The sequence below is a fragment of the Sceloporus undulatus genome, unplaced genomic scaffold, assembly GCF_019175285.1.
Source record: "Sceloporus undulatus isolate JIND9_A2432 ecotype Alabama unplaced genomic scaffold, SceUnd_v1.1 scaffold_13, whole genome shotgun sequence".
Classification (NCBI taxonomy): Eukaryota; Metazoa; Chordata; class Lepidosauria; order Squamata; family Phrynosomatidae; genus Sceloporus; species Sceloporus undulatus.
In genome coordinates, this window is record NW_024802935.1 from 1 (window position 1) to 25,385 (window position 25,385).

The 25,385-nt window shown below is 39.2% G+C and overlaps 1 protein-coding gene across 1 annotated transcript in view; it reads right to left on the reverse strand.

The window, feature by feature from the left end:
* Positions 1-144: 144 nt before the first annotated feature.
* LOC121917219 (ephrin type-A receptor 6-like) overlaps positions 145-25,385 on the reverse strand; it is a 309,408-nt gene continuing 284,167 nt past the window's right edge. Inside the window, exons 4-5 of the mRNA XM_042442975.1 lie at positions 12,096-12,251; positions 145-606 (exon numbers count right to left, since the gene is read on the reverse strand). Of these exons, the coding sequence (XP_042298909.1) occupies positions 236-606; positions 12,096-12,251 (527 nt within the window). The 3' untranslated portion in view covers positions 145-235. The remainder of the gene's footprint in view (positions 607-12,095; positions 12,252-25,385) is intronic.

The window sequence follows — 25,385 nt, forward strand, 5'->3', positions numbered from 1 at the left end:
AATTAATCACAGATGTCAACATTATATTAATTTCAGCAAATGTAACACTTTATCACTTGATCAGTCTGGTTTTAATAAACACTTTCTATGTAATCTTACAATGAAATCAAACCTCTTCCTTCAAACAGTACTATGCAAAAGCAAATGCTCTGAATAGACAGAATTAAAGAGATATCTACTTATGATAATTCACAAAATGTACTGTTAACTGCATTCTGTTATATATACTTTAACTTTAAATTAGTGACAACACAAATAGCATAAACTCACCATCTTGGTCTGTGGTAATTGTGATAGCTGTGAACTGCTTGGGTGAAAAACTTAATTCAGAGACTCCGTTCATGGCTTCTATTTCAAAAGTGTAGTTCGCATGGGACACAAAATCAAGTACAGTCACTGACGAATTGATTAGCCCAGTATGTCTTGGAATGAATCGGATCCCTCCTCCACATATTTCACATTGGCTGGTATCAGATCCACATTTCTTACAAATGACACTATAGGTAAGATCTTTTCTCCCTCCTGTGTCACTTGGTGGGCTCCACTCCAACATGAGAGCTGTTTCATTTATGTTAAAAATAATGTTCCTTGGAGCAGAAGGTGGTCCTAAGTTAAAAAAAAAAAATGAAGAGGTTTCTATGAGTACTAATGGATTTTTTTTAGATCTCCAAATCACACTTTTCTGAATTACTGAAACAAATCCAGTGTTTCAAACAAATTACCTTGAACATACAGTAGTGGAATAATTTAGATATAGAAAGGGGGAAAAAACCTTCCTGTTTTATACAGCTTAGAACCCTATGAAAAGGAAGACAATTCAGTAATCTTACCTTTCACACAGAGAACATGTAACATGTCTTATAGAAACTCAGGACAAAATCAGACATGAATAATTCAATAATAATAATAATAATAATAATAATAATAATAATAATAAGAAACAGAGTCAGTTTCAACTCAAAGAGGTGAAGCAGACAAACCTTTTGTAGCTCCCCAGAAGTGTGGGGGAGTGTTGTTTAGGTGACACATGCCCCCAAGCTGGCAGAAAGCCTCTATGAAGCCGTCTGGTGGACAGCTTTGTAGTGCTCCAGCGGTGCAGTGTTTATATGCAAAGTTGTGGAGGCATCAGAAAAGCCTTTTTGCTGGCTCAAAAAGAATGCCTTTCTGCTGCTTCTTTTTGTGCTGGCAGAAAGCTGGATTGGGGCTGTGGTGCGTGGTTGCCACAGTGTCAATCTGGCGATCAAAGGGGTGGTGTCAAGATGCCCCTTTAGGGCTGTCTGTTTCTGCCCAAAGTTAGGACTCAAGAGAGATTTGATATGTAGATTGCAAGGTTTTTACATTGGATGAAGCAGATCCTAAAGTGTTATAAAATATTGAACATGAACACTTTTCAGAAGATTGAGATCCAGAAACTAGTTTGTGAAAGAAAGACAGATGGTTTTAAATACCATTGCCAAGTAATATGATACAATATAATTCTCACCTATAATTTTATGTGTGCTTTTCCAATTAATATGTTTCATTCTAAGTAATAAATTAGAATAGATCATACAGATTTTTTTCTTTATACCTATTATTTAAAAATTAAATGTCATAACGTGTCATTTGAGTAACATTAGAAATTTTAATCTCTTTTTATTCTCCCTTCAAAACAGTCAGCATGAGAAATGTCATCCAGACATTTGAGTTTTGGGCTACAGAAGGGAGGGAGGATTAAAATCATAAAATCATTGAATCGTAGAGTTGGAAGAGACCACAAGGGCCATCCAGTCCAACCGCCTGCCATGCAGGAAATCACAATCAAAGCATCCCCGACAGATGGCCATCAAGCCTCTGTTTGAAGACCTCCAAGGAAGGAGACTCCACTACACTCCGAGGGAGTTTGTTCCACTGTCGAACAGCCCTTACTGTCAGGAAGTTCCTCCTAATGTTGAGGTGGAATCTCTTTTCCTGGAGCTTGCATCCATTGTTCCGTGTTCTAGTCTCTGGAGCAGTGGAAAACAAGCTTGCTCCCTCCTCAATATGACATCCCTTCAAATATTTAAATAGGGCTATCATATCACCTCTTAACCTTCTCTTCTCCAGGCTAAACATCCCCAACTCCCTAAGTCATTCCTCATAGGGCATGGTTTCCAGACCTTTCACCATTTTAGTCGCCCTCCTTTGGACACGCTCCAGTTTTTCCACATCCTTTTTAAATTGTGGTGCCCAGAACTGGACACAGTATTCCAGGTGGGGCCTGACCAAAGCAGAATAGAGTGGCACTATTACTTCCCTTGTTCTAGACACTATACTTCTATTGATGCAGCCTAAAATCACATTGGCCTTGTTAGCTGCTGCATCGCACTGCTGACTCATATTCAACTTATAGTCTATTTGGACTCCTAGATCCCTTTCACACGTAGTTTCATTCAGCCAGGTGTTCCCCATCCTATATCTGTGCAATTCATTTTTCAGCCCTAAGTGCAGTACCTTACATTTCTCCGTGTTGAATTTCATTTTGTTAGCTTTGGCCCAGCTTTCTTGTCTATTCAGGTCATTTTGAATTTTGGTCCTGCCCTCTGGGGTATTAGCTACTCCTCCTAATTTGGTGTCATCTGCAAATTTGATAAGTATGCCCCCAATTCTGTCACCCAAGTCATTGATAAATATGTTGAATAGCACTGGGCCCAAGACAGGGCCCTGGGGGACCCCACTAGTCACTTCTCTCCAGGATGAAAAGGAGCCATTGTTGAGCACCCTTTGGGTTCGGCCAGTCAACCAATTACAAATCCATGTAACAGTTACTTTGTCAAGCCCACATTTTAAAAGCTTGTTTGCAAGAATATAATTGGGAACTTAGTCAAAGGCCTTACTGAAATCAGGATATACTATATCCACAGCATTCCCTTCATCTACCAAGCTGGTAATTTTATCAAAAAAAGAGATAAGGTTTGTCTGGCATGACTTGTTTCTCTGAAACCCATGTTGACTTTTTGTGATTATGGAATTGCTTTCTAGATGTTCACAGACTCTCTGTTTAATGATCTGTTCTAGAATCTTTCCTGGTACTGATGTCAGACTAACTGGACGATAATTGTTGGGATCCTCTTTTTTCCCCTTTTTGAAGATGGGGACAACGTTTGCCCTCCTCCAGTCTGCTGGGACTTCTCCTGTTCTCCAGGACTTCTCAAAGATTATTGCCAACGGCTCCTATATTACATTTGCCATCTCTTTTAATACCCTTGGATGGAGTTCATCTGGTCCTGGAGACTTATATTCATTTAGGTTAAACAAGTATTCCTTTAGGCGTCTGAAGCTCAATATGTCCAAGACTGAGCTTCTTGTTTTCCCTCCTAAGCCCACCCTTCACTATTCCTTTTCTATTTCTGTCAATAACATCTCGATCCAGCCGGTCCAGGAAGCCCGCAGTTTCGGTTTCATCTTTGACTCCTCTTTGTCATTTATCCCTCAGATCCAGACTACAGCCAAAGTCTGTAGATTTTTTCTCTATAATATCACCAAAATCCGTCCATATCTCTCAGCTTCCACCGCAAAAACACTGGTCCATGCCCTAGTGGTCTCACGATTAGACTACTGTAACCTCCTCCTGGCAGGGCTTCCTCTCTCTTACCTCCACCCATTAATTTCTGTTCAGCATTCAGCTGCACGCATTATTTCACTCGCTCGCCGTTATGATCATGTCTCCCCTCTGTTGTCTTCCCTTCACTGGCTCCCTCTTCCTTTCCGCATCAGGTACAAACTTTTGCTACTCACCTTTAAAGCCCTGCATGGGCTGGCCCCTCTTTATTTAACTGATCTTCTCTCTCCCTACATCCCTACTCGCACTCTCCGCTCTGGTAGCCAAAATCTCCTCTCTCAACCCAGGATCTCCTCTGCCCCATCCCGGATCCGTCCCTTCTCTCTAGCTGCCCCTCATTCCTGGAACCGTCTTCCTCTGCATGCACGGCTCATCACTTCCCTAACCAGCTTTAAAGCTGAGCTGAAAACCATATTGTTTAGGGAAGCGTTCTCAGGGAATTTGTGATTGTTATCTGGCTGTCTGACAATATTTGATGTGATGTGATTTGTTTGATATTTGATGTTTTTAATCTGTTTTTTCCTTTCTATATGGTAATTTTATCTATTCCTCTTTTAATTGTTATTATCTTAGAATGTACGCCTTGGGCAGGCTTTTATATTCTCTTAATTTTACCGACTTTGTACAGCGCTGTGTATAATTACAGCGCTTTAGAAATAAAGTTTAATAATAATAATAAATAATAGGTTAAACAAGTATTCCTTTACTTATTCTGTGCTGAAATTCCTCTTTTCTGTCCTCTGCTCCATTATCCTCAGGTTGAGCACCCTTTGCCTTTTCTGAGAAGACTGAGGCAAAGAAGGTGTTGAGTAATTCTGCCTTTTCTCTGTCTTTTGTTAGCATTTTGCCATCTTCTGCACACAGTGGCCCTACCGTTTCCTTCTTCATCCTTTTGCTGTGGACATATCCAAAAAGCCTTTTTTTTTGTTCTTAAACTCTCTAGCAAGCCTGAGTTCATTCTGTGCTTTAGCTTTTCTGACTTTACCCCTACACAGGCTTGCTATTTGTTTGAATTCCTCTTTGGTGATTTCCCCATTTTTCCATTTCTTATACATGACCCATTTAAAACTTAGCTCAGTTGAAAGTTCTTTAGTCATCCATCTTGGTTTCTTGAGACACCTCCCATTTTTCTTTCTCACTGGAACTGTTTGAATTTTTGCCTTCAGTATCTCCTTTTTGAGAAAGTCCCATCCGTCTTGAACTCCTTTCTCTTTTAGTATTTCAGTCCACGGGATCTTCCTCAATACTTCTCTAAGTTTACTGAAATCCGCTCTCCTAAAGTCTAGAATGCGTGTCTGACTATGCCTGACTTCTCCTTTCCATTGTATAACAAACTCCAGGAGAACATGGTCACTTCCACCTAAGGATCCCACCACTTGCAATCCATTAACTAGGTCATCCTTGTTGGTTAGGATGAGATCCAAAATAGCTGATCCCCTTAGGTCATGCTTACTAAACATAAAGGAAATTTGGATAGTGCTCACTTGTTTATAAAGGAAAGGTTAATGCAGCTCTCCAGGATTTAATTCTTTTTTAAAAGCTCTGGATTAGAGAGGAAACAGAGTGGTACAGGACTTAGCTGTAGACCTAATTCCTCAAAAGCTAGGGAAACAGATTGCTACCACATATGCAGCATCCTTAACTGGCCAGTTCAATTAATTTTGCTAATATTTGTCTGTATCATGGAGTGGCTAGGTCCATTTCTATCTATGTAATATGCATTGTGTGAATCAGAGTCTAGTTTATTGCATTCCCAGGTTCGAGTAAGAAGGCCCAAATAATCTTAGATTCAATAAGATTCAATAAGTGACAAAATGGCTTCACAAATCTTTATTTATTTAGTTGTTAAATGTATAATTCTATATTGATGACACCTGAAAAGAAGGGAGGAAAGCAGTGCAGAAATTATTGTGTGCGTTTTAGTTTCTTTCTTTCTTTCTTTCTTTTTTTTTTTGCAATTTGCTGATGATCATTTAATAATTATGTGCAGCAAAGATATGTACACAGGATTTAGGTCTTTGTTTTGAACAAAATGATAATTTCTTATTCATATTGTTATGAATAGGAAAATTGTTATCAAATGTGATAGGAGTGTTCAAAAGTTTATAAATGTCCTCCTGCAGACACTGAAGAAATAGACACCCTTCATACTCAAGGGCCCTCATGCCAATTTGCATGACGATTAAATAGGTTTTAATTGCCATTAAATTACGCCATCGAAACTGTGATTTCATGCAAATATTAAGCTGCAATGACATGCAGTGAATCATTTACTAAGATTTAGAACTTGGAACAAAGAGAGACAATTAATTCTAATCCTCAGATTTTGCTAAATTATGTGTCATTGGGATTTTTATGAATGTGGCCTGATTGCTTTGCTATCACTTATAAATTATGCATAGATTATATGTCACAGTGAAAAAAACTGGCAGACATAACCTTTTCATAGACATCAGTGAGTAAAATGCTAAGGATTTTCCTTTTATTTTGTTTAGGCAAGCAAGAATACTAATAAATTTTAATGAGTAATGTATTTCAACTGTATACATCCAATATATTGTCTACTTCAGTTATGTATAGTAAGAGTCTAATAATTAGACTAACCCCTATGTGACTTATCTTATGGAAAAATATTATATGGCGCCAAGAAGCCAGAAACCTGCATGGAATACACCCAAGACACTGATATACCTTAAGGAATTTGTATTACTTTTCTGAGCAGCAGACCTCCAGGATATGAGTGAAACCCAATGATTGTTTGTGGGTTTTTCGGGCGATGTGGCCATGTTCTAGATTTTCTTCCTGACGTTTTGCCAGCATCTGTGACTGGCATCTTCAGAGAATGTTTGCCTGGAAAGGACTTGGCTATATATATTGTGAGACCTGGAAAGGCAGGAGTGATTTGCATGTACATTGTTTGTTGCTAATGGCAGTCCTCAGGGTGTGAGGGTCTGCACAAGAGGATTAATGTCTGCTTAATTAGTGTTCATTGTCTACTAGGAGAGTTCTCATTTGCATTTGTTGAGTCTTTATCTTGCTATCTTTCAGGACTGGTAACCAAATCTTGTTTACTTTAAGGGTTTCCTCTTTCCTGTTCAAATTGTCCAGGTGTTTGTGGATTTCAATGGCTTCTCTGTGCATCCTGACAAGGTAGTGGTTGGCATGGTCCAGAATTTCAATGTTTTCACTGTTTGAAAGCTCTTGAATTGAAATATGGTTTGCTGCTGGGAAAACTGAACTTCAAAGTCTGGGTTACAAGTCATGGTATTTTTATGAACTGACTAATATATTAATTTATGGTATTCTTTGCTTATAAGGTGGCAAGCCAGCTTGTATAACTAATTAAATTATCCTGTCATTTATTTATTTAATAGATTTATATCCCAAAATGGGATTCAAAGTGGTCTACAATATAAGTTACAATAAAATAGCTGAAACAATATATGATACACAAGTTAAAAAGCACTAAGCAAAATTTCCAATTAAATAATTACTTTAAGATATTAATAGTTAAATATTTGAAAACAAACTACACCCATACCATGTCTTTCTTCTCTAACCACTTAAAGGCTGATGGCCTGTTTAAATAGAGAGGTCTTTTCCTGCTAGTGAACAGAGGGCATAAGTGGGGCCAACTGAGTCTCATTGAGTTCCATAGTCCAATTTAGTTATATCAGGGGAAAAGGTACTGTACCATTCACCAGTAGGCTAGTAAGAAAATGCAATAATGACAAGACAAGATGGTGCTGGTAAGACAGTGTATGTGGCATTCATTGTGCATATTTTGTTGATTAAATAAACTGGAATGAAGACACTTAGCAAGAATATTATCAAATAAGATAAGCCAGTGATGGTGAACCTATGGCACGCATGCCAGAGGTGGTACTCAGAGCCCTCTCTGTGGGCACATATGCTGTCGCCCTAGCATAGAGTTTGCCAGAGTTTCTTACTAGAAAGCCAGAGGGACATGGCACTTTGCAATAAATAAATGGGGTCCAGGTTGCAGTTTGGGCACTCTGTCTGTAAAAGGTTCTCTATCATTGACATAAGCAGTCCACTCTTCAGATGACAAGAGGTATTCCCCCATAAAGAGGGAAAGGCATCTAGGCTAAAAAGTGAAATTGTGGTTAATGCCACCATTTCTCATGTAGATTAAGATGCATCTTGTCTTTGTCAGTTCTCAGAATGATTATGCTGAGACGGCCTTGTTTGCCAGCAGTCACCCAGATATCCAGCTCTAGATGAGGTCCAGCTGTCAGCAACCAAGGATAGATGATCTTCCTAAAGTCCCTTTTGCTGGTTGGTCATATGGCAAACATTAATCAGCAAGTCCTTCATCAGTGATCCCTTAATATATCTTTTTAGCCTTTAGTGGGCTGTTAGAAGCGCCCGTTAACAAAGGCCAAAATAAGCACTTCAAGGTTAATATTTGTTTCCTCCACCCTCACTACTTACTTTATGAAGCAGGCAAAAAATAACATGATCCTCAGTCAATGTGTAAGGCACCTAAGAAATTCCTACTCTGTCCTAAAAATAGTGAATCTAGAAGTGGAAGGGCAAATGGTTTTCTAGTAGCACTCTAGCTTTCTACAGAGGTCCCAGAGAAGAAGCATATGAGGGAGATATCAGGATACCAAATTGATGGGTTTCTTGTGTGCAGGAAAACCAACCAGTTACTCCCATTCCTGATTCAAGGGGAGGTACAGAAGAGCAACGTTATTTATAAAATTATGTTCCTATATCCATTGGTGTCCCATTGCATGTCGGTCCCTTTGCTGGCTATGGAGCAGCAGACCTATACTGAACACAGAAATTGCACATCTTCACAATTCTATTTCTTGCACATGTAAGTCCATTTGCAAACACAAAATGCCCCAACAGGATACTAGTGTTAGTTACTTTTCTCCTCTAGATGATGACATGTCCAAGGTGTATCCCCCTCATCTGAATTTTCACTCTGCTTATGATGTCCATACTTATGTTAATTATGGATTTGTAATTGGTTGACTGGCCGAACCCAAAGGGTGCTCAACAATGGCTCCTCTTCATCCTGGAGAGAAGTGACCAGTGGAGTGCCACAGGGTTCTGTCCTGGGCCCAGTGCTATTTAACATGTTTATCAATGACTTGGATGACAGAACTGGGGGCATACTTATCAAAATTGCAGATGACACCAAATTAGGAGGAGTAGCTAATACCCCAGAGGACAGGATCAAAATTCAAAATGACCTGAATAGATAAGAAAGCTGGGTCAAAACTAACAAAATGAACTTCAAAAGGGAGAAATGTAAGATACTACATTTAGGTAGAAGAAATGAAATGCATAGGATGGGCACCACAATTCAAAACGGATGTTGAGAAATTGTCCCAAGGAAGGCCACCAAAATGGTAGAGGGCCTGGAAACCATGCCTTATGAGGAAAGACTTAGGGAGCTGGGTATGTTTAGCCTTGAAAAGAGATGGTTAATTGATAAAATGATAGCCCTGTTTAAGTATTTGAAGGGGTGTCACATTGAGGCTGGAACAAGCTTGTTTTCTGCTGCTCCAGAGACTAGAACACAGAACAATGGATGCAAGCTTCAAGAAAGGAGATTTCATCTCAACATTAGGAGGAACTTCCTGAGAGTAAAGTTGTTTGCCAGTGGAATACACTCATTCAGAGAGTGGTGGAGTCTCCTTCCTTGGAGGTCTTTAAACAGAGGCTTGATGGCTATCTGTCAGGGGTGCTTTGATTGTGAGTTCCTGCATGGCAGGGGGTTGGACTGGATGGCCCTTGTGGTCTCTTCCAACTCTATGATTCTATGTGCCCTTTTTGAAGTTATTTTATATGGTTATAAGTAATAGTCACAACTATGGGGCTTTTTTTCTTTGACAACTTCCTTTGCATAAAGTTTTATAAACAATATTCTTGCACACAAATGACAAGTTATTATACACAAAGGACAAGTTATTTCACAAACCATTTTCCCTCACACTATATAAAATCAATCAAAAATACACAAAAATTCATACTCTTGTTCAGTTGGGTGCAACTTCTGAAATTATTCATTTTTGCATGTGAGAAAGTAATAAGCAAATATTTACATCCATATTCATTTGTTCGTGCTCAGTTCATATATTATTAATGATTACTTATGGTCTGACAAAATGTGGCAAAAAACTATCTGTATGTGATTGGACAAAGATTGCAATGAAGACATAACACTGTGGTGGATATTTATAATGAAGAGGTAATAGTGATTTCCCTCTCCCTTAGCTTTCACTTTTCTTCAAACAAAATAGCCAGGCTGCCAGTGCTTTATCAACCCAGGTAGATTGCCCTAGGGAATGATGTTCCAGAATTTTACATATAGCCATTCAACTCCCCTAGGAATATCCTAGAAGTGACAATATATCCTTATGTAGAATAATTCCCAGGGGCATTGTAGACCTGTTGGCATAGCTCAATAAATATCTGGAAATATTATTTCTTTCTTTTTGAATTTACTTGTTTAAGGTTAAACAAAATAGGAAAATGGAGAATAAATTTTGCTACCACATAGCATTATAAGTCTCCCTATTAAACCCTCAACTAGCTCTCCATATCTAAAATTCTCTTATCTTTACAGGAGGACCTGCAAAGATAGAAGAATATGCCTTTGATGTATTTTTTTATTGCATGTTACAAAAATTGTTACAAAAACTGTTAATATATTATCATATGTTATACATATATGTGTTTTATATATATACATTTATATTTAGCTTAACAGAAAACAAATCAGAAGGAACACATGTTTAAATAACATCATAGCTTGCGCTTCATTCAAGGATGCCTTTCATGTATTGAAAGTTGGCACACATTCCAATTTCACAATCAGTTCAAGAAATTCTACTTGGCTTCATCCGTACTGCAGAAATAATCCAGTTTGACACCCCTTAACTGCCATGGCTAAATGTTGTGGAATACTGGGAATTGTAGTTTGGTTGGGTGCTCCTTTGATCTGGTGCTCCACTAAACTACCATTCCCAGAATTCCATAGCATTCAGCTGACAGTTAAAGTGGTGTGAAATGAGATTATTTCTGCAGTTCAGATGCAGCCCTTGAGTCAATATTTAGAGTTTGGAATTAGAATTTAATTAAGTTGTAATTTATGATGAGTGGAACAGAAGATAAAACAGATAAAACCCAAAGGGGAAAATTATTTTATATATTCTTACTGTTGCCAGTTCCATAGGATGATGCCTGCTAGCCAATATTCAACTAACAACTAAAATAGGGGGCATACTGTTTATCAGCCATCCTATTAAGATGGGAATGTATCTGGGGAGGTAGACAGCATAATCATAGCATAAAATGATTGCCTGCAAAGCCTGTAGGTCAGGTGGTTTTTAGCCTTAGTTTTCAAATGACTTCCAAAGTCACATATTAATTCTTGTTCTTTTGAACTTTGATGTCAGACTGAAGTTATAAAACTGTGCATTTGGCTCCTTAATGCAAGTTCCAGATTACGTTTTACACAGCTGGACTACACTACTTGCCTTTAGGGAAGCCTGAGGAGAATTGGAATCGTTTAATTTTGTTTTAATTGGTCATTTGATCCTGATCCATGATGTTATAGTTTCATTTTAAACTCTAAGCAATGTACCTGCTTTTGGTTATTTTAAAAAGAATTGGTATTTATCTTCTCAAGGACATTCTCAAGATACATACATTATAGATATATTGCAGAATATGTGCATGTTCACTCACTTTTGTAACTTTTATTTTATAACAAGGAAAAAAGCAATTAGGACAGAAATGTTAGAGGTTTCAAATATGCCCAGAATGACTGATTAAATGTCTTTCCCCCCATTATCACTTTAGGATACTTAATTTGTTATGCCTATGTGTCAGAGAGATATTTGTTCTGTTCAAGCCTGTGAAAAGCAGGAAAATATAATATTTAAAGGAACCATTTTATTTACTGTGAAGTGATCCTAATGAATCCATTCTGTAAGAGTAATTCCATTCGCAATAGCATAAATCCAACTGTTAGTCCCAAATACAATACTGTATACTAATTGTATTAATGAGATTTACAATGGGTCTACTCTAATTGAGACTAACTATAGTTGGGACTAACATTTGTATTAAGGCCTGTTTCATCTTTCCCATTTGTCATTGATCTGCATCCATGGTAGTCTTCCAGTTCACTTCTTTCTAACCAGATAGAAATCCTGCACTAAGGTATAAATTGTCACAGCCCATTGTAAATTACATATATGGGTAAACAGATTTGAAATGTTTGGACATTCTGTTAATATCTAAGCTGTTGCTTTATTTTGTGTTGCAGTTTTTAAAATACACTTAAGAGAATATTTTACTAATTTAAAGGAGCCCTGGGAATCAATGAAAACCTGATTTGCATTCCTGATTAACAAAAATATGCTCTCATAATCTTAGCTTTTGTGAGAGGAATATAAAATAAGTGCCATTTTTGTTTCTTTTAGATAACAAGGGTAGAATTACAAGCACCAGGTTGAATCAAACTTACGGGTACATGCCATAGTTGGTGGATCTTTCTCAGCTCGAAAGTAACCTTTTTCACACTGGCACACAGATGTTGCTTCCACAAATGTTTGACTGTGTGGAGGGCACTTGGAGCACTTTATATTCCCAGCAAATGCTTTGTAAAATCCTGGCCTACAAGCTGTGAAAACAGGGGGAGGAAAAGTTAATTATTTACATTTATTCAGCTATAAGCAAAACACAATTTTCAACTTTCTATCTGACTCTCCTGGTGCATCGTTATAGTTTAGTGACCTCGAAACAGAAAATCCACAATGAGGTTATACAGTTTTGATTTTGAAAGGCTAGAGTTAGTAAAGAAAGCTGACTACTGTGTTCTCTATGAATATGTCCCTTTACTTTTCCTAATAGAAATGAATGGAAGCCATTACCACCTATATGAGGGGAAACTGTTGTATTGTGATTCAGGGTGCACCTGCACTGTAGAAATAATGCAATTTGACATCACTTTAAGTGCTTTTGAGCCATCCTATGGAATCCTGTGATTTATAGTTTTATAAGGATTCTTAGGATTCTATAGGATGGAGCCATGGCAGTTAAAGTGGTACCAAATTGCATTATCTACAGTGTAGATAAATGCACTCTAACTACCTCTACTGAGTAGGGTGCAAACTGTTCATGTACTGTGTTTTTGAGTACAAAGAACGGCTGCTAGGCTTACCTGGTGAGCTGTGTTGCCGCCGGTGAGGCTGCGCCAACATTGGGCCAGGGCCTTGGCGTGCCCCAGCATGCTTTGCTGGGGTGGCCAAGGCACGCGATTGGCTACTTTGGGGGCCGGGGGAGGAACTTCTGGTGGAGAGGCCACTCCTGCCACGTGGAGGACCTCTTGTTGGTTGCTCCTTCCAGTCCTCCAAGGCAGCTGATTGGTGCTGCCTTGGAGGGGGAGGAGCAATGTTATCCCGGCCCCACCCATAGCCTGAGCCTATATAAGGCCATGTGGCCCAGCATTCAGGGCCATTTTAGCTCGGCTCCCCACCCTCCCTCCTTAGGGTTGGTGTTTTGCTAATCACAACCAGGGGCGGCAGCGTAGGCCAGGATCTGGGGGGGAGTGGTCTCCAGGGCTGCGGAGCACTGGAGCAGGAGTCCTTGGGGACCTGGGTACGCTGAGCGGATACATTATGGCCATTGCGGGGGCCATAACAGTATTGCGTGGCCCGGTGACTAGGGGCTCATGGAAATACATGCAATATGCTGGTTGCTAGATGGAGTTCCATAGCCACTAGGTCATCCCAACGTCAGGCCTGGCTCAGGCCATTGCGGTTATCGAACAACTGGGGTGTTGTTTGATTTTCCAGATTCTGACCTCATGCTATGTGCCAACCCTATTCTGTTTGCTGCTTGCTTTAATAAAGTTGTGGCCTTTCTTTCAGCTATGCCTATGTGTTTATTGTGGCTGCGCCCCTCCCAGGCAAAGCACATTGCGTTGAAACTGCTACAGTCCCTGAAACATGGATGTACTTCCACTGTGCATATTATATTACAACATTGTGTGTATGTGTCACTGTTTCACAAGTAACCCAAGCTAATATTTAGAAATTAGCTGGGTACATCAAAACCTTTGATTCCCCATACATTCCAACAAATACATTTGAATTATGCCAACCATATATATACAAAAATGTTGTATACATGCCACTGTCTTTGTTATATTACAAATGAGATGAAAATATTTAAATTAGCCATAATTAGCTAAGACTTAAAAGTCTAATAGGTTATACTCTCTGAGATGTTTGGAAAGCCTGAGCCTATGTAAAAGAAAAGAAAAACAAACAATCAAACAAAAAACAACACCCCCACAAAATCTTGTTTCTGTAGTGAGTAACTTTCTACTGCAACTTGTTTTAAAGACCAAAAAGTGGTTTACATCTTAATTGGTTTACAATTATGAAGCACTGTACATGACATAGGCCTTGTAGAATTTTCAGACACAGCCAGTGCAAAATGAAGCAGCCAGATCATTCTCTGATGTGCACTTGAGACACCACATATCACAAAGCCCTAACTAGCTTGGGATGGAATATCTGACAGACAACTACATGAACCCCCCCTGGAATTTGATACCCTCAGTGGAATGTCCCACCCTTCCAAGAGGTACACAAAATAACACCTCACTTGTGGAACAACTTCCCAAAGGCCACTAATCTGGCTTTGTTCTTATCCAGCTTCTAGCAGGCAATGAAGATCCATTATTCCAAACGCAGTCACTTCTACTTCTCCTTATTGTCAAAATCAAATGAAACATGTGAAGGTGTTGGACTAGGATTCTGTAATTATCTGGATGAGGACAATGAACTTAGATTGAATCCTGATAAATGGCAGCTCTGTAGATTGCTAGTTCTTTGATCTGAGAACCGAGTAGGCTACGTGCCTAAAAAGCATTGTGCTTCACCTGTGGGAGTAAGGTCCAAAATGCACTGCAGGAATAATCCAGTTTGAGACGACCTTAACTGTCATGGCTCAGTGCTAGGAAATCTTGGGAACTGTAGTTTGTTGTGGCACCAGAGCTCTCTGACAGAGAAGGCTAAACGTCTCACAAAATTATAGTTCCCAGAATTCCATAGCATTGAGCCAGGGCAGTTACAGCAGTCTCAAATTGGATTATTTCTGCAGTGTGTTTTGGACCTAAGTTTCTAGCTTGGACGTAGTCCTCGTTCCACTTCTGTCACTGGAGGTGCAGATGGACTCCATGCCTCAGAGTGCTGGGAACCAGCCTTACTTGGATAACATGGGCACATTAGTTCATGCATTGCAAATGTCCCTGTTAGAGTATTGCAACATGATCTAAATGCAGCTGTCCGAAGACAATTCAAAAGCTGCAGCTTGTGTGTGTGTGTGTGTGTGTGTGTGTATGTGTGTGTGTGGCTATAAAAGCTGGACAGTGAAAAAAGCTATGGGAAGAAAATAAACTCATCTGAGATGTGGTGCTGGAGAAGTGTTCTGAGGACACTATGAAGTCATGGATGACTAAGAAGACAAATCAATGAGTCCTAGAACAAATAGGGCCTGAAATCTCCCTAGAAACCAAGATGACTAAACTGAGACTGTTGTACTTTGACCATATCATGAGAAGACATCATTCCCTAGAAAGAACAACAATGCTTGGCAAGGTGAAAGTAGGGAAGGAGAAAGACTACATTACAGATGGACAGACTCAATCAAGAAGTCACATTCCTGAGTCTGCAAGATGTAAAGAGGGCTGTTGAAGATAGGGTAACCTGGAAGCCTCTCATTCATAGGGTCACCAAAAATCAAAGTCAACTTGACACTACTTAACAACAACCAAGTTCTGAACATGTTTAATATGCCTTTAGTCTGTAAATTATTTCTTACTGTTTTACTGAATATACTCAACTATAAGTCGACCTCATGTATAAGCCAAGGGCAGGGTTGGGGGCCAAAATAATAGATTTTAATATGACCCAGGGATAAATTGAGGGTAAAACTTAGGGGCATGTAACAAAGAATGCAAATGGTGATGCAAAGTAAAATGATGACAAAGAACTTATAAAATTATAGCAGGCATAATTGTTTGTGCTCTTCCTAAAGGCTGGATGGATGAGAGTATAGAGGGGAACCATGCTTCTTTTTGGTTCTCACAGGATGGACTAAGCTCTTGCCCTTTACCACTCCATTCAGAGAAAGGGGATGGTCCATATGAGTTAAAATACAGTGCTTGCATTGACCTGTGGATAAGTCAACCCAGGTATTTGGGGTCAATTTTTGACTAAAATTTCTGGCCTTATACATGAGTATATACAATAAATTGATTTTTAAATTTAAATTGTTTTTAAATTTGTGTTACTATATGGCACCTTTAGATTCAATGATGTAATGCAAATTATGTATTTTAATAAATAAAAAGTTAAAGATGATCTTTGGGCCTTAAAACTAGATTGGAAACTGTGCTTGCTAGAGCTGTTTTAAAACATTTTTATTTATGGTGTATCACATGGGGAGCCCAGGAAGACAGAAAAGGGATAAAATCATTCCCATCCTCATTCCCCCCCCCCCCCCTCACACAGAGAAACATCACAGTTCAAAATAAGTTTTGGCTAGAAGTTGAGAGCCATTGTACACACAAGAGATGTAAATTATTACATCTACACAGAAGAGTGCCAGCTACTGTGACAAGATGTCTGGTACAAATAGCCTGGGCATGATTGGACTCTAGGGACTGATTAGGCTGTGGGACTAATGCTATTTGTGTTTATCATTGCAAGCCATATTTTCTTCTCAATTTGAAAATAATCAGACCAACTACATGTGTGGATTGCCTTCTTGGCTGAACAGCTGAAGTGCAGTATCTACCTTTAAACAAGTTCAAGAAGAGGAAAAAGAAGACTGAGATTTGGTCTTCAGCATTTCCCCTTTCCTATGAAATAACTGATGGTTGAAATGTCAGTCTTTTTAATATGGATTATGTGCTCATAACCCAACCAGCTCTAATTGTGCTGTGCTGAAACAGACAAAGACCAAATACCTTTTGTTCTTAACAGAAAACAAATCTTGGGAAGGGTGGGAAGATGTATCATAATTTCCAGTTAGGAGACAACAGACAATATTTTGTTGGCACCTTATGCATAAAAAAATCCCCTCTGGAAGCAAATTGACATTCCCCCCCCCCCAAATTGTGGAGCAGCTCTATTCAGCGGAATGGTTACAGAAACAGAGTTGCACATGTGCTGCAATTATGTATAGGTTACACTAATATTGTCATCCAAAACAAGGGTTGCATAAGACAATCAAAGTTTACATAATAGAATCAAAGTGTAGAAGTTTACACCTTACAATCCAGATTTAGGATCACGACCAATATTTATAAGTGGTCCTCACTCCTAGGAAGTCATGAAAACAAATATCATTTGCTTCTTTTTATAATGTTCATTTTGCAGTTACATTTGGCATACATCATGCATTTCTTGAGCCAATTGAAAAGCCACCTTCAATGACAGAGCTTTCTGGATGAAATGTCCTAAATATATATACAAAGCACAACTGGGAATGTCCTCAGTCACCCACATAGATCTAAAATAAAGGACAGTTGACGTGGGGCATAATAGTCCATTAGTTATAATATATATATTATATTTTAAATAATAATAATAAGTAGATCCTCACAGCTGTAAACATCAGCACCTATAACTGTGGCTGGAAATGTACCAGCTGCTTAAGAAGCAATGTCATGCATCACATTTAGTTGGTTACAGTTAATAGCTCAATTAGTGGCTGTAATAGTAATTTGTAAGAAAATATGTGACATATTGTAGTAATTCAACCAAGAAGATACCAGACCATGGATCGGCATCATTATGGAAGAGGCCTATAGTTGGCATACTGACTTAGATTGTAATTAATAAAACCTACATCTGCCAAGCTCTAGGCTAAAAACATATTTCATTTCCATTCTTACTGAAAGATGTGGCTAATTTCACATGCAACAAGTGCAAGATGGTTTCCCTGTTGGTAGAGAAGGTCCAGCAATCATGAGGCCTGTTTATCAACTCTGCAACATATCAGGGAACATGTGGATTTCTTGGGCAGAGTGGAGAAGACTGTCCTGGGTGAGGAACACACAGGGGATGTTTCTGGGGAGGATGTGTCCCCATTTAAAGGAGATAGACAGCTGGAGGAATGTGACATGTAGAAGGAGAAATAGAAGGGATCATTTTGTGAATTCAACCAAGAGGATACCAGACCATGGAGCTGCAGAATAAATTTGATGCTCTCTCTGTTATCAGTGATGATGAGGGGGAGCAAGAAGAGCAACAGTATCAGTCCTCATTGCATGAGACCTTGGAAAGTTCAGTACATGAGATGGTTTCTGCCAAATCTCAGAGTAGGTGTGTGGTAGTGGTATGGGACTCCCTACTGAGGGGTACAGAATCAGTAGATTGTCTCAAGATGTCTCAAGAAGTGCCCTGCCTTCCTGGGCCAAAAATCCATAATGTAATGGACAGGATGACAAGACTCATCAAGGCCACTGACCATTATCCCTTCCTTTTGGTCCACATGGAAACCAATGATACTACAAGGAACAGCCTTCAGAATATCACAAGGGATTATGAGGCTCTGAGAAGAAACCTGAAGGATCTGGATGCACTTGTAGTTATTTTGTCTGTCCTTCCAGTAAAAGGGCATGGCCCAGGAAAGGGGAGAAAACTAGTGGAGGTGAACAGCTGGATCTGCAGATGGTGCCACCAGAAACGATTTGGCTTCCTGGACCAAGGTGTGTAGTTTCAAGGAGGCGGAGTTCTGGCAAGGAATGGCTTGCACCTCACAGCAGTTGGCAGAAATGTTTTTGCTAAAAGTCTAACAGATCTGATTGGGAGGGCTTTAAACTGAGTTATGTGAGGGGGAGGGGAGATAGTATTCTCAAGGGCAGGAATGCATAAAGTGCTTGAGACAATAGACCAAATGCTATACAGAAAACACAGCAAATAGCACAAGAACCCAACAGTGGGAGGAAAAAAAACTTTAAAAAAGTAGATAAGGGAATTGGCCCATGGTCTTAGATGTCTCTATACTAATGCACACAACCTGGGAAATAAACAGGATGAACTTGAATTCTTAGCACAACAAAGCAAATACGATATAAAGGAATAACTGAAATCTGGTGGGAATGAATCTCATGACTAGAATGTAGTATTAGAGGGCATAACCTATTTCAGAAAAACAGACCAAACATAAAGGGAAGAGGGGTAAAATTATTTGTCAGGGATATTTACACGTGTGAAGAGACCCATGACTTAAATCCTGGAAACCAAGTTGAGAGCATTTGGGTAAAAATTAAGGAAGAGAGAAACAACAGGGATATGGTAGTGGAGGTTGACCTCCAAGCCAAACTGATGCATGCCTGGATGTATGTTGTAACTACATCCACTGGTGCATTTATATACAACAGAGAAAATGCTCATTTTCCAGGAAGTATCCTGGCTTCTTTTTGCTTCAGTTTTTAGACCCGGAGCATGACTTTGTTCTGGTTTCCAGCTGCTTTGGAGGTGTGCATCATATAAACATCCCATTTTCAAAGCAGCTGAAAGCCGCTTTATTTTGCCTGTCTGTTTTACCCTAAGGAAACAAATGTGTTTCTAAGAGTCTTTTAGACATTTACCTAGGAGTAACTCCCACTGAACTCATTGAGGCCTACCTCTGAGTAGATATGTGTATAATTGCATGGTTTTTTAAGTGCAATATTGCTCTGTAGAGGAATAGTCTCTCACACAGAGACATACAAATAAACACATAACCCTTTTTCCTTCCTGCCCATTTAATTTAACTAAGATGTGCTTCCACCCATAGACTGACTGAAAAACTACACTCTCTTGTTTTATTCACAGCTGTCTCTCCCTTCTCATCTGCTAGATCAACATACCTGGAATGTGCTATATAGAACAGAAAGTAGGTAGGCAATCTCTATGCACATGCCAAAGAATGGCTATACTCTGCTTCCTCCACCCTTTTTGGCTGGTAGTTGAGTTGCTCAGGGAAAAACACGCACCCCTTTTAAGGGAAAAGAGAGATGGATGGGAGTGAGCTTCAGACCTGCTGGCTTGATCCTGCTATTTGGTTTCATATTTTTCTAAAGGGCCTAAACCACAAAATGTGAGGGTTTTTTTTGCTATTTTGTTCAGTCTGTACAAAAATACAAGTTTTACAACCCTCAAGTAAAGGACATCTCTTATAATAAGAGATACCAGCCAGCCCAATAAGAGACAAACTTTCTGTCTGTCAAATAAAGGACATCCATTATAATACGGGACACTTGGCTACCCTAGTCTCATTCAACAGAGAGTAAATTGCTCATATTTGTGACCAGGCAATAAATCTTACAACTTTATACAAGTGCGTGTTTCTCCAGGAATTTAGTCTATAGGGGATCATTGCAATGGGAAACAATAATATAACATAATTTAAAAAACAAGGCCAATTAATTTCACAATGAAGTCTGTACAAAAATAAAATAAAATACCAATTCAGTACATTCATTCCTTCATTTTATTTCTATCCTGCCTTTCTCCTCTACAAGTGGGACTTATAAACAAGTTATGACATCATGGAAAGTACTTAATCCAAAAGCTTTATTATTAATTTCGCAAAACTATTGAAGCACCTCTTCATCCAAACACAATATGAAATCATCACTGTTGCTATATACCTTAACATAAAAAAGAGTGCTTTATAGATATTATATGTTTTGAGAAAGCTGAAACACTCATGCTTGGAATAATTGAATTTTGCAGAATGTTGATTGCCATATTCAAGAAGTAAAGAAACAAGCAAGTTCTTTTTTTTACAGTCCAATGCATATGTAATCAGAATCTGAAATAAGCATTCCAGTGCCCACAGAGCACTGGCAATGTTTAGTTGATTATGAGTAGTGTAATTTCATCTTCAGGGACTTCAAATGAAACATATGCACATATAAGGTTTTCCAACAAGCTTTTAAAACAATTATAATGACTAACAAGCCTTTTAAAAGTTCATCAGTGATGAAATGAAAGAGAGATAACTGAAGTGTGCACTAGAGTGCATTCAAATGGCTACCAGAAAAGCACTGTTTGTAGCTGGTCTATTCTATACTACAAAGGTTTACATTTTGCATATCCCACAGTAATTTTAAAATATGATGTGAAAACAAATTATCAAGTTTTGTAGTTAGAAGACTTTACTGTACGTTATTGTTCCATGCATGTTTATGTGAATTGTTTTAGCCTTAATTACTATTATGAAAAGTGTGGTGTAAAAATAAAAATGAATCTCAGTTAAAGTAAACTCACTAAATCAATGGTATTTACATACAAAGAAGTCTTGACTTAACATTAAACAAAATTTGATAGGTGTACTCTATCTGGTTCTTGCAACTGAATGTAAATCAAGGACTTCCCACTCTCTCATGTCATAGAATCATAAAGTTGGAAGAGACCCGTAGGGCCATCCAGTCCAAACCCCCTGCCCTGCAGGAACTCATAATCAAAGTAAACCTGACAGGTGGCCATCCAGCCTCTGTTTTAAAAACTCCAAAGAAGGAGACTCCACCACACAGATCTTACTGTCAGGAAGTTCTTACTAATGTTGAGATGGGTTCTCTTTTCCTCCAGTTTGAATTCATTGCTCTGGGTCCCATACTCTGGAGCAGCAGAAAACAAGCTTGCTACATCCTCAATATGACACCCCTTCAAATTTTAAACAGGACCATAATATCACCTCTTAACTTTCTCTTGTCCAGGATAAACACACCCAGCTCCCTAGGTTTCTCTTCACTCTTTTGTCAGGTGATGAGAGTCCAATTCTTCACCCCAACCCAAATATCCAACAGAGTGCTAGGGAAATAAGATGCCAATAAAATTTAACTGATTTTCTGTTGAATGTGGATGCAAATGTATTCTCATAATGAGTAATCTCAGTTGTGAACATTTTACATTCAAAGCAATGGAATCTAGAAAAGAAGTGCCTTTCTTATTTCCGTGTCAATCCTACCACCTACCTTGCACTCTCATTGGATGTCTCCCCCATCCAATCCACCACCACCCCACTTTGTGCTCCAGTGAGTAATCATGAATGAACAAAGGAATACCCCACCTGCCCCAGTGAGAATCCTACTCAATCATTGGGGGAGTGTGCATGCACTCTTTCATCACTCCCTCATCTGATACTCCTACCCACTCCTGGTCCAGTTAGACACTCTTCTGACTGATGTCTGAGCATGCTTACACTCCCTCCCCCCTCTCCTCATCCAATCATGTAATAAAATAATAAATATTCAAACAAATGTAACACACATCCCCCAGTTGGAAATGAAGGTTAAAAAAAAAAGGCTAGGTAACCACCCACCCTCCTGCTCTGGCTTCAATCACTCTACCCCTCTGATTCTACCCCTATCCTGATTTGGGTGCAGGACACACATTTAAAAAGCTGTTTATTCCTAAACCTGTAGAGTAAAAAGTGATTTCTATAAATGTATTAAGCCGATATGAAGCACTTTCACTGTGAAAATGGTTGTACTTTGTGCGTTCAAACAGCACAAGGTGGGTATGGATTATTTTGCTAGTGTGTATCCACTCTCAGTTGCATCTCTTTAGAAAAATGATGAACCCTGAGGCAGTATAGCAATTTTATTTTAAAAAAGCGAGTCCCAAGCTTTTAAAAAAAGTTTTCCTGGATATTATATTTATCCTCTTATAATGAAATTACCTATTAAAATTTTTACATTTGATTTGTTTCATTGTGATCACTGTAACATGCTCCACAGGTGTATGCTAGAACTAGGATTTAACCTCCCCCCCAAACATCAGTGATTCAATTAGATTCCTTAAAAGAGTCTGAAACACATTTGTTATAGAAAAGGTTATAGAAAATACCAAACTGGATTCTAGTTGTTTCCTACACACCTTGATTAATGTGCCTCTTACATTTGACAAAGTAATCTTCCAAAATGGCTCAATAACAACTGCAGAAAGCAAAAGCTCCCTGTATGAAATCAACTGGCATAGCTTCAAGATAGGAAAGTTTCACTCCAGCAAGAGGAATACTTAAGTTTTTCTAGTTTCTATGGGAAATACAATGAACTGTTTATACTGTATGGTTGAAACCCAGCACATAATTAGTATGAAATGTTGTATTTAACTTAGTTTAATTGTATAGTCATCCCTTCTTATCTATGGATTCGAGCATTCACATCTTGAACACACACACATATATAGCAACAGCAAGTATATTTTTATACTGTTTATCAGTGCAGTTTACAATGTGTAAGCTAATTGCCCCCAAGAAGCTGGGTACTTATTTTATTGACCTGTGGAAGTATCCCAGACTCAACCCTGGAGTCCCTGGCTGGGATCAAACTTATAACCTTGGCACTGTGACTGGATGCAGTACAGGTATATAGTCACTGCACCACCAGTGGAAATAGCAAAGCTCCATTTTGCCATTTTATGTAAGGGACACCATTTTGCTATCCATTGTAATTAACGTGACTTGAGCATCTATGGATTTTAGTATCCATAGGGGGTTCTGGAAGCAAACCCCAGTGGATACTAAGGGTCCACCGTATTGACAATTATATTTAGAAATTTGTATGCTGTCTCTTTCTTCTTACTGTGAGCAGTATTGATCAACTGGCTTCTAGAATCATAGACTGTATCATATGCAGAGCTCTGGTGTCACAAGACACTACCATTCCCAGAATTCTATAGCCGGGACCCATGGCAGTTAAGCAGTGTAGAACTGGATTATTTTGGCAGTGCAAATGCAGCCACAGAATTGGAAGAGACCTCAAGGGCCATCAAGTTCAACCCCTGGGCATGTAAGAATACACAGCCAAAGCACCCCCAACTGATGGCCATCCAGTGTCTGTTTAAAAACCTCCAAAGAAGAAGATTCCACCACCTTCTGAGGGAGTGTGTTCCCCTCTCAAACAGCTTTTACTATCAAGAAGTTCCTCCTAATGCTGAGGTGGAATCTCTTTTCCAGTAATTTGCATCTATTGCTCTGGGTCCTAGTCTCTGGAGCAGCAGAAACTTCTAGTGAATTTGTCTAGACTATAGGACCTTATTGTGTGTCTATGTGGGGAAAATTTAACTAGAAATGTTTAATTTAAAAAAAATGAATTTAAAAACTAACAGTCTCAAAAAGGTCTTCAAGTGCAATATTTTGGAGATATTTGTTTAAACAAACAATCAACTTGAGGTTCTGCCATTTCCAGTCTTCATATAACATATGTCATTCAGATTAATATTTGATGAATATGTACAGGACAGTAGTCAATGAAAGCTTGGCTATAATAAATATGTTAATGTATAAGGTGCCAAAGGACCATGTCTATTCATGTGAAATCAATTGATTTTTAGATGTCTTACAAGCTCCACTTCTCATTATTTATAAGAACTACAATTGATCTATGGCAGGGCTGGAGAACATTTGATCCTTCAGATGCTGACCATTCCATAAACCTTCATCAATGGCCAGACTCTCTGAAGCTGATGGGAAATGAAATCCTAAAACATCAGGATCACCATAGGTGTGCCTGTCCTGCTCAATACATGTAGCAGTACTGAGTTAATTTCATATAAGGAAACCATGACAAGGAATTTCCAAAAGGTCTGTTGAAATGAGACTATGAGACTGTCTCGCAACAGATATCATGGATGGAGGTCACTTTAAACTGTACATTCTATTCACAGTTTAAGTGCTAACACTTGGCAGGACAGAAAAGGAAGGCACAAGATAGGTCAACTGGTGACTGTACAGGCACAAGGAGATATTTCATGAACTGAGGAAATCTCACTTACTGTGATCCTGAGAAGACGATTCAGCATAAATATGTACTCGGTAGGGATCCTTTTGAAAACCACTGAGACCCTTAACCCAGCTCAGGAGTTTTGAGAGATATTGGTATTGAGAGACATTCGTGCATGGTATTGTTTTGATGTTAAACTGGTGCAAAGGAGGAGCTTCATTCTATTTAAAAGATTAATTCATTGACTTAAGAGGATTCTTGACTTAGGCTACATCTACCCTGTAGAAATGCAGTTTGACTTTATGTACTGTAGTTCCACCCTATGGGAATCCTGGGATTCATAGTTTTACAAGGTCCTTAGCCTTCTCTATCAATGAATGCAGATGCTGATGGCTAAAACCCTACAAATCCCAGGATTATGTAGGATGGGGCCATGGCAGTTAAAGTGGTGTCAAACTGAATTATTTCTACTGTGTAGTTGCACCCTTGGTAGCAATTCCTGTGGGGGTTTTTTTTAAGAAAAAAAAAGGCAAAAAGGAAAAAAAAGAGAGCCCTGGAGCAGTTGAGAACTGCAAGAACAGCTCCATGTGTTCTCAGAACTTAAGATGTTTGCCCACCATGGAGTCATGTACTATGTCTCAGCCTCCCCTCCCTCCTTCCAACTGTCATCTTCTGGCCTGGGACGGAGTGAAAGGACAGGCCCAATGCCATCGGGCCTGAAGAGGAAGAGCCCTCCCCTCCCTCCCTCCTTCCGTCATCTTCTGGCCTGGGAAGGAGTGAAAGGACAGGCCCAATGCCATCGGGCCTGAAGAGGAAGAGCCCATCCCTCCCTCCTTCCAACTGTCATCTTCTGGCCTGGGAGGGTGTGAAAGGACAGGCCCAACGCCATCGGGCCTGAAGAGGAAGAGCCCTCCCCTCCCTCCTTCCAACTATCATCTTCTGGCCTTGGAGAGAGTGAAAGGACAGGCCCAAAGCCATCGGGCCTGAAGAGGAAGAGCCCTCCCCTCCCTCCTTCCAACT